This window comes from Loxodonta africana, chromosome 18, assembly GCF_030014295.1.
Source record: "Loxodonta africana isolate mLoxAfr1 chromosome 18, mLoxAfr1.hap2, whole genome shotgun sequence".
NCBI classification, from domain to species: Eukaryota; Metazoa; Chordata; class Mammalia; order Proboscidea; family Elephantidae; genus Loxodonta; species Loxodonta africana.
Window position 1 is genome coordinate 20,817,378 of NC_087359.1, and position 9,850 is coordinate 20,827,227.

Genomic DNA, 9,850 nt, shown 5'->3' on the forward strand with positions numbered 1-9,850 from the left:
AGGATGGGCTGGCGTTGAGGTGGGAAAGCCAAACACACAGCTCAAACTGAGCCACATGGTGCTGTTTTTATAATAGCCCAGAAGGCTGATTCTAAACCAGTTTGTTTTGATTCCATTTTGTTTAAAAAAAAAAAAAAATTCCTTTTTTGTGAAAGTCATCCCCAAAATAAGTCTTATTTTGAGTGCAAGTAAATAAATAAATAACTCCAGACCTATAAACAAGTGTTTTCTAGTATGGAAAGCCCTTCCTTAGGTTTCCAGACCAACAGCCGTGTTGCTGTTGCCAGAGTGATAAGCTGTGTTATAGGGTTTAGAATACAAAATTCCTCTAAACTATTTTGCAATCTGGTGATATCGGGCTTCGAGGAGATCTGGTGGATGGGGGTGAGTGGGATTCAAAGGCGTTCTCTTCCTGCACTCCAGGGTCCCTTTTATTTTACTGCGTATCAGAACCACTCGGGGAACTTGTGAAAAACCCTTGTTCTTGGGCATCATTCTCAGAGATCCCAATTGGTTAGGACTGCTATGGAGATCAGGAGATTCAGATGAAGCCAACTCCCAGGCTGCTCCTTGCTAAAAGCTGCTTCAATAACAATCGTTTCACAAGGGGGAGGGGTTACAAGCTTTCTCAGCCAGAGGGGAAACCGAGGCACAGGGAAACATAAAGCAGCTTGCCCTCAGTCACCTAGCAAGTTTATGCCAGAACAGAACATTCTGGCTCCAAGGGGGCCCGCCAAAGGTCCCGTGCTGAGGAACAGAACATACCCCTAGGAGAAGAGGGAACCATTCAGCAATCAGTAGAGACCTGGTGGGGACCCAGAGTGGTCCCGGTGAAATGGTATGTGTTGATTTTCGTAGAAAAAGGGATTAGGGCAGCTAAGGGTGCGTAAGAATTAGTGAACACTAAAGACTTTTTTTTTTAAAGGATTTTGTGAGTGTTGGTGGGGGTGGGGGAAAATAAGAGACTTTATAAGCATGTACGATAGACTCTGGGCCTGAGCAAACGGGATGCTATGGTCCAAGCAAGGAACAGAATTCCAGGTCGGAAGGGGCGGGGAGGGATTTGCACAGTGCCCCCACAGATCACAGGCACTCAATCAATGTTTGCTGAAGGAATTTGCAAAGGAGGCCGAGGGCTAATGTTGCCTCCATTTGATAACTACCATTTTCCTGGTTGCTGTGATCCTGGTGTGGGCCATAAGCCAGGAATCCAATAAGCAAAAACAGACAATGTGAGGTAATATCAGTGGGGTTAAAGATGGTAGACTGTCCGCCACACAGGCCCAGCAGTAAGGCCAGCCTGAGGTGGTGGAGCTGACTCCTCTGCTTGGAGATGCTTCCCTAGTCAGCTGGGGGTGTGTCTGTGTGGGGGTGGGAAGGGAGGGGTGATTTCATCTGTTTAATGAAAAAAACGACCTGAACGTTTCTCTGATTCTGGAAACTCCCCATCTCACGGGGGCCAAGGAAAACAAGATTAGGTCTTATGACTTGTACCAGGGCTTTGCATCTGCTCTGAAGGAGTTAAACTGGAGGGAACAACAAAAGAAAAAAAGAGAAAAAAAAAAGGTAATCTCACTCCATTGTCTCTGCAGAGACACCAGGAAGGCTGTGACACATATAATGGGTTAATATGACAGGCTTCCCTCTGGTCCACTTTAGACTCTGTTCTCCTTTGCCTTTTAAGTAGACACCCCATTTCTTTGGTATGTGTTCCCCAACAGCAGAAAGTTTGCTATATTAAATTAAGACAAGCAAGTCACTCCATCCGGCGTTCTGCATTGTCTCTACTAACAAGCTACTGACTTCAGGTCTAATATTCCCTTCTGACCTCTACATGGCAACAGCTTTTGCCCTGAAGCCTGAGATTAAAACCACAACAAGCAGTTTGCCATACTGGGCAACTACTGACATGTGAGTCTCGGTTTGATCTACTGGGGTGCCACTTTTCCAGATTTTTCTGCTTAGATATTTGGGGACAGTTATGTGCTAAAATGGCACATTCAAAAACAAAAACGAAACCATCACAGCAAGCCGCACTTAAGAATCTCTTAAAGAAAACCCAACCAAACCCACTGCCATTGAGTCAATTCCAACTCATAGTGACTCTATAGGATAGAGTAGAACTGTACCATAGAATTTCCAAGAAGCCCCTGGCAGATTCGAACTGCCAACCTTTTTTGTTAGCAGCCGTAGCACTTAACCACTACGCCACCAGGGTTGCGTGCCCAAACTCTGCAAGTCATCCTTTTAACAGGAGAACGGAGTGGATGAATTCATAAGGCCATTTTCCTTTTAATGCAATGTATATTTATTGTAAACAATAATATACAAAAACAAAAGAAAAGAATGAAAAAAAGGGGGGGGAGAGTAAGTTTCACAGAGAGAACAAAAGGTTTGGGGAAAAACAAGCGAAACAAACAAAACACAAACACAAACCAAATCTTACCTAAAGACAAAATATGATTTAAATGCCAGGTTTCTTAAGTTACAGAAATATTTTTTTTAAAAGATCTGCTTTTATACAGAAATTGAAAGATGCCATATTACAAGAGTGCTTTAAGATTTTATTCTACTGACTTCTAAAACTGTTAATATATCTTTTTTTAAATAATAATAAAAAAAAGTTTGCTGTCTTTTTTAAAAAGCAATCCTCCAACTCTTCGGCCACAGCAGTCAGTAATTAAGGGTTGTCAGTCCTCCGCTCCCCCCTCCTCCATGAGAACGGCAGGGGAATAGCCATGACACACGCTTGCATTGATTTGTGTCATAACACACACACACACTCCATGTGGGCAGCCCAGAGATCTGTGGCAGAAAACGCTGCAAATGACTCAGTGATACACTACATTTGCAATCTCTCATTTGTACAAAAAAAGAGAAACAAGTTTCCAGTTTGTTTGCAACAAAAACAACAAAGAAAAAAAAAAAAAGAAAGAAAAGGGACGGACAAAAAGGCATTTGTACAAATCTAGGACAAAGAATTCAAAGAGACTTGTTTTTAATAATAAACAAAAAGATGAAAGAGATAAATAAAAAAAAAAAACTGGTTACAGTTAAGAACATAATTTAACAACAGATAACCATACCCTTTGAGGAAGGCTCCAACAACCTATTTTAAAGAAGGTAAATTAGAAAAAAAAAAAAGATTTTTTTTCCCCCCCGTTAAAACCTCTCCATACAAAATAAATAACTTTAGCACATGGAATGTCCTGAAGGTTAATTGCTGGTGATCAGAGAGGCACAGGTGACAGTCTGAGAGAGCTGACGCCAGCATCTGTGTCCCACATGGCGCCCGGGCAGGCAGGCAACCAGGGGGCAGTGCGCTTGGGGCACTCAGTGGCTGCGGAAACATTCCCCAAACAGATAACGTCTCTTTTGCTTGCCTTTCTTTCCCTCGCTTCTTTCTTATAATTGGAGCAAACAAGCAAAGGCGGGGGGAAACGCACTAAAACAGCGAGCAGGTTATTTTCCAGCAGCATTGTTTTAAGGCTCAAGGTGTTTCTCTTGCTTTAAAAAATATATATATACGATAAAGCTTACCAAATGCTTCCTTAGACTAGTGTTTACTTCCATATTTGCAAAAGTAAGGCCTTTATTATTACTTCTTTAAGGCAGCTTCTCCAATCAGAAAGTCTGCGGAATTAAGCAAAGCTAACCCCCAAAACTGATCACATAACACAATTTTATGTTTTTTTTTATGTTAATGCACCAACACACTTACTTTTTTTTTTTCCTTTTTTCTTTTTTAAAGAGAAAGCAAATCTGTACAAAAATACTCTGGTTGCAAGAAAAAGCTAGGGCTCACTGTTCAACTAAGAGTAGTTTAGCTGCTGGAAAAATAAGAGCATTTAATTTCTTTTATCTAAAAATATGTATAAATCCCCTCAAAATGGTAATGAATCATACACAGTACATACTAAAAATATTTAAAATAGAGAATATTCCTCACAGAGGACTCTTTTCTTTAATTACTGCTAAAAAATAATTACAAAGTCCAAACAGGCAGAGAGATTGAGCAAATGGGTCATGCGATTCTCCATCAGCCTCCACGCTTGCTCTGAAGAAGGTTTTCAGTCCAGTCTCTTTTCTGTTGATCCATCTAGCCAAGCGGCCTGGCCACTGACTCCCAAGAAGGTGGTCATGTGTTTAGATGTAGTGTTTCTATATTGGAATTCGTGTAAGAGTTGCCTTCAGCTTCAATGTCTTTAAGGAAAAAAAAAAAAAGTCCCAAGGAGATTCTGGTTGGTTCTTTCTTGCTTCGGTTATTTCTATGACCTTCGTGGCGATGGCACCCTTTGTCTCCTCAAGGTCTGGTGAGCTGTGTGTAGACGGGCTGTTCCCAGTGCTGGGGGCTGTGGGTCTGCGGGATGGAGGGAACCCCGGAGGTGTCGGCGATGGGGGTGTACATGGGCCGCTGCGCGGGGTTCATATAGGTGAAGGTGGAGTAAAGGCCGGAGCCCTGGCCTGCGGCGTGGCTGTAGTACGAGCCGGAGTTCTGGTGGTCTGTGTAGTCGTACTGCGAGCGGGTGATGGGCGGGTAGGAGGGGCTGTAGTGCGGAAGGTTGAACGGGCTGTAGGCGATCTGCTGCGGGGAGTGCTGCTGCTGCTCGCTGTAGTGGCTGGGGCTCAGCTGCTCCGTCTTGATGTGCGTTCGCTGCGACTGGCCTGGCTCGCTGCTCAGCGTGGTCAGCGTGTGCGCCTGCTGCTGCTGCTGCGGAGGCGCGGCGGGCTGCTGGGGGGGCGCCGCCGGCTGCTGTGGGGGCGCCTGAGGGGCCTGCGGGGCCTGTTGGGGCTGCTGCGGGGGCGGGGGCGGCGCCTGCTGCTTGGACATCCACCCGTGGCCTGCGCCCGCCGGGGTAGCCGCGGTGCTGCTGATGCCGTAGCTGCCCGTGTAGGTGACCTGGCCGTGCGTGGCCGGCACCCCAGGGTGGCCGTTGGGCGGCAGGTACTGGTCAAATTCGTTGACGTCGAAGGTCTCGATATTGGAGATGACGTCGCTGCTCAGCTCGCCGATGTCCACATCGCGGAAGTCGATGGGGGGCTGTCTGCCCCCCTCGGGCAGGGGGCGCCCCTCGCGCTTCAGGTCAGCCTTACCAGGCTGCACGTCGGTTTTGGGGGTGGTGGGTGGGGTCGGTGGGCCCTGGGATTGCCCTGCAGGCAACGGAAGAGGAAGAAGCACCGGAAAATCAGCATGGGCTGTGCAAAGGCAAAGCCTACGGAACCTTGCGGGGACCCTCCCTCTCTCCTAGGGGGTAATAAGGGTCCACACCCGCGCGGGAGGCGCGCTGCGCTGGAGATAAGTCCTGGAATGATTAACTCGCCAGTCTCCTTTAATCAGGGGAGGGTCTGAGGCCCCGAGGATCCGGAAGACCAAACTGCTACTTGTGGAAGAGCCCTGTGTATGCTTTTGGGGTGGGGGCGCAAAGAAAAGGGCCACGTCTTGTAAAACCTCGCAATAAAACATCCATCTGTTAGGGTGCAGGGATTGGGTTGAAGTCTGTGAGTGTGCGCGCGCGCGCCTGTGCGCGCGCGGTGAGGTGCCTCGTGGGGCCTGGGCAGGAAGGGAAGCGAGACTAGTTGAAAGGGGCAGCATGACCCTCCCCTGAGAGCACTAGGTCCCCAGGCCGACGCTTCCAGGCGAAAGCCTGCGGGTGTGCCAGGCGGGGCTGGGGGCCTGGCGCAGGGGCCGCGGGGGGACTCACCCGAGTGCTCGCCAGGCGAGTGCACCTCGCTCATGCCGGAGGAGGAGTGCGGCGAGTCGGCCTGCAGCGCCTTGAAAATGGCGTTGGGGGAGATGTGCGTCTGCTCCGTGGCCTCCTCCGCCTCCGCCTGTCCGTTCTTCACCGACTTCCTGCGCCGCGGCTGGTACTTGTAGTCCGGGTGGTCCTTCTTGTGCTGCACGCGCAGCCGCTCCGCCTCCTCCACGAAGGGCCTCTTCTCGCTCTCGTTCAGCAGCCTGGGGAGGGGGGGGGTGGCAGAGAGATAGGAGGGGGGTGTCAATAGATCGCCGCCGAACTGTCAGGTCGGCGGGGAGGAGGCAGTGACCCGACGTCTCGATTTCTTCGTACATCGGCCCTCTCTCCGTCTTCCTTCCTTTCCAGCCACTGCCGCAGGACCGTGCTTTAAGTAACACTACTATTCATAATAAACAGCCAAAGAGAAGCAATCTCGGCCCTTTTAGCCCGACCTGAGCGGTCACTCTGCCCCGCCCCCTCTCTGCTGTTCTGGAAACCCTGCAGAAGAAAACAGGTTCCCGCTGCTGCCGCTCCAAACGCCTTTGCTACTGGAGTTATGCCCCCTCGCAAGCTCCCCAACGCCCTTTAAAAACTCCCCGAAAATCCACGTAAACTGCAAGAAGCTTTCCACCTCCTCACTGCCGCCACCTCTTTCCAGCAGCTCCCCTTCTTGTCTCTCACCTCCAGGACCGGTCTCTCCTGGCTTCGGGCTCTGCCCGCACCCCCCGCCCATCTCTGTGGGTGCTGGGCAGCACGAGAGGGCGGTTTGGAGACGAGAGAGGCAAACTTTACTTCCCAGCCAACCCCCCCCCCCCCCGAATAGAACTTCACCGCGACGGGCGATCGGGGCTGGCCCACCTCCCACCGTGTCTCTATCGTGTACCCTCCCATCCTCTGGCTACCCCTCCACCTTTTCCATTCTAACCCCTCTCCCTTCTTTCAACAGAAGCCACCCAAGAACTCTGTCAAACTCCGAGCCAACTTACATTGGTCCCAACTCCCCTCCCCCGTCCCCCGCCCCTGTGCCTGCTCCCCGCTGGGAGCGGGGAGGGGACAGCGAGGCTCGCGCTCCCAGCCGCCGCGGCGCCCACCCGGCCCGCGCGCCCAGCCCCTACCTCCAGAGCTTGCCCAGCGTCTTGCTGAGCTCGGCGTTGTGCAGGTGCGGGTACTGGTCGGCCAGCTTCCTGCGCGCCGCCTGCGCCCACACCATGAAGGCGTTCATGGGCCGCTTGACGTGCGGCTTGTTCTTGCTCGAGCCGTTGACGCGCACCGGCATGGGCACCAGCGTCCAGTCGTAGCCCTTGAGCACCTGGCTGACGGCCTCCCGGATGCACACGGGGAACTTGTCTTCCTCGCTCTCCTTTTTCAGGTCGGGCTCGCCCTTGGGGAACGTGTTCTCCTGGGGCCGCGTGTTCTCCGTGTCCGAGCCGGAACCTGAAGGGCAGGGCGAGCCCGCCGAGTCCTCGGACATTGTGGGGCTGGGGGCGCCAGACAGGCCCTTCTCCTGCTCGTCGGTCATCTTCATAAAGGGGTCCAGGAGATTCATGCGCGGGCCCAGGGCAGGGGGCGGGTGGCCGGGAAAGGCGAGAAGCTGCGGTGGCTGGGGGACGTGAGGCGCAGGCTCCTTTCCCCTCAGCTGCCCAGACGCGGGGCGAGCGGCGCCCAAAGAGGCTGGCGCGTCCCCCGGCTGCAGCGGCGAGCACTTAGGAGGGCGCTGGGTGGCCAGGCCGCAGTGCCCGCTCCAAGTGGGAGAAGGCGATTTGGAGAGGAGGAGGAGGGGAAGGAAGAGCACAAGTGGGGGCTCTTGCACCCCTTCTCTCCTCCTCCAGCTAAGAAAAGTTCCCGGGGTGAAACTGGCAAGTCGCAGCGCCTCTGAAGTTTCCAGGCAGTTTCAACCTCCGCTCTCGGCTCTCCAACTCCCAGCCCCGGGTCTCTTTAATAAATACTCCCCCTCACCTTAGAAACTTCCAGCCAATCATGGCCCGTCATTTCAGGCATCTGATTGGGCCGGATTTTGGGGGGAGGAGGATTGTGGCACTGGGCTGGGTGATGAGAGGGGAGGGGACGATAGGGGAGGGGAACGCTGGCGAGGGGTGGACCGCCTGGTGGTGAGGGTGGGGGCTGCGGGGAAGGCGGGGGACCCAGGAGGGCCAAGTGTGTAAGTTTGCAGCGCTGTCGGTTTGTCAGAATATGGGTGCCATCTCCGCGCGAGTCTTTGCGAGTATGTGTGTGTGTGTCTAGACTAGGGCCTGTCCCCCCGCCCTCTTCCTCCAGCATGTCTTTTCACTGTTAGCTTGGTGGCACCGCGACTTAGCTGGAGTTTGAAGTATTGGAAAAGCAGCGGCTCCCGAATGCGTAGCCCGGTTTGCGCGCCTGGAGCCTGCCTCCTCAGAAAGTGCTTAGAAATGGTCTTTTGGAGCAAATGTTTTGGTGACTCAACGCCCGCTGTTCCTCCGTAATAATCCATATAAATAGATTAACATGCTCGGGTTCGCCAGGGCTGGCGCGGCTGGTTTGCGCTCTTGCAAAGGGACTCAGTGAAAAGCAAAGTCCCCGCGAAGGCTGGAGGCAACAGCAGGCACGACTCCCGAGCCCCGCGCTCGCGCCGGCGGTCCCGCGCCACACAGACCTTGAGCTCTGACAAGTCCTTCCCCTGTCCCGACCCCCCCCCCCCGACCCCCACACCACTGGCGCTCCTCAGTGACAGCATAACTGCTTTGACGTTCTGATCTTCGCCTCCTGGCCGAGTCCAAAACGTCAGCAGGGTTGCCACTGGAAAGAGTTTGCAAACTCCTCCGGTTTTCCGAGATCGAACTTGGCGACTGGGCCGTCCCGGGCCGCCAGGCCCAGGCCGGTCACTTAGTTGGTAACAGGCCGGAGAAATCGGCACCGCTGCAGACGAAACACCCGGCTTTCGGGAGCTGAGCTGCTCTCCTGCTTTCTCTGTCCTTTACCAAACACCTGGAGGGGCGAAGCGCCTGTCGTATTGACTTTTCTCCTGTCCTTTCTGACCTGCAGACAGTTGGAAGTCCTGGGGAGGGGGGGGAGGGTGTCTCTGATGTATTTCAAAGTGCGATTTGAGCGCTACCTTTCTGTTTACACGACCTCCTCTGAGACAGGTTGGCTAAGTGAGAAGTTATCTGTTTTGGGAGAGAAGAAAAATCTCAAGTCGTCTGCGGGTTGCGTGTCTTCAGACTCACAAATAAACGCACAACTCTGGAAAAGGCTTGATTTTAAACTCCCTCTTCCTGGCTTTTGGAAACGTTCGCCTCGAATGAAATTATTGCATCGGCCCGCATCATCTAAAAGGCTTGTTGAATTCTGATTTGCAAATTGCGGACACTATCTCAAGATTTAAAAGATTTTTTTTCCTTGAAGATTAACAAAACAAAACAAAGCAAAACTTTTTTCTCTCATTTTCTTCCGAAGAAGCCGACATTTATTATAGAAAACGGAACTCTTCAGAAGGTAGTAAGTTACAACCCTGTTAAACAATGTTTACTTTTTAAACGAATGCTACTCCCATGGAATGGCTCTGGTATTCTTTAGCTTGTTTACGAGTTTAAGAGACCTCGATACACTAGCCTGATATTCATGGCTGTGTGATTACTCTCAGAAAGTGTAAGAACGATGTCGCCCTTTATTAGGAGAAAAAGTCCAGGTTAGTGTGGACAGATTTCTCTGTCCTGGGGAGGGGTATTTGTGAGAATAACTGTGATTCCCTGACATCCGATCCAGGAGACTCAAGCAAAGTCGAGCAGAGCTTTAAACCAGAACGCCTGTATTCAGTTGTATTTTACCGTCATTCCCGTGTTGACAGACATGAAGGCAGTGAGGACCACTATGACCTTAAGATATTTTGAATATTTCACAAAATGTTTGTCAAGGTGTATACGTACACATATAAATATATTTTAAATAAAATTATGTCGTAAGAGATACGTGAAATGTAGACATATAAGTCACAAACTACGGTGCTTTCTGCATTTTCGGTTCGTTTGGTGCAAGCATCTCGTACTCATGTAACTTTCTGAAAATTTATGATAAACAATCAGTTAAGCCTTAAAAAATGGACTGCAATTCTCAGCTGTATCCAGAGGGGGCGCCAAAAGCCT

General features: G+C 51.2%; 1 protein-coding gene across 1 annotated transcript; it reads right to left on the reverse strand.

The window, feature by feature from the left end:
- Window positions 1-1,570: 1,570 nt before the first annotated feature.
- On the reverse strand, window positions 1,571-7,361 carry SOX9 (SRY-box transcription factor 9). The gene is made up of 3 exons (XM_010596991.3): window positions 6,851-7,361; window positions 5,703-5,956; window positions 1,571-5,151 (listed from the first exon to the last, which is right to left on the reverse strand). Exons 1-3 carry the CDS (start codon window positions 7,279-7,281, stop codon window positions 4,304-4,306), a joined length of 1,533 nt encoding a protein of 510 aa, XP_010595293.1. The 5' UTR covers window positions 7,282-7,361; the 3' UTR covers window positions 1,571-4,303.
- Window positions 7,362-9,850: the final 2,489 nt, after the last annotated feature.

Bases quoted from the DNA above. Each gene is read 5' to 3' on its own strand.
- SOX9 (XM_010596991.3), bottom strand. From the start codon at position 7,281: ATGAATCTCCTGGACCCCTTTATGAAGATGACCGACGAGCAGGAGAAG. The intron at 5,957-6,850 runs GTAGGGGCTGGG...CCCCCTCCCCAG, and splicing joins ACGCTGGGCAAGCTCTGGAG to GCTGCTGAACGAGAGCGAGA. The intron at 5,152-5,702 runs GTGAGTCCCCCC...CGTTGCCTGCAG, and splicing joins CTCGCCTGGCGAGCACTCGG to GGCAATCCCAGGGCCCACCG.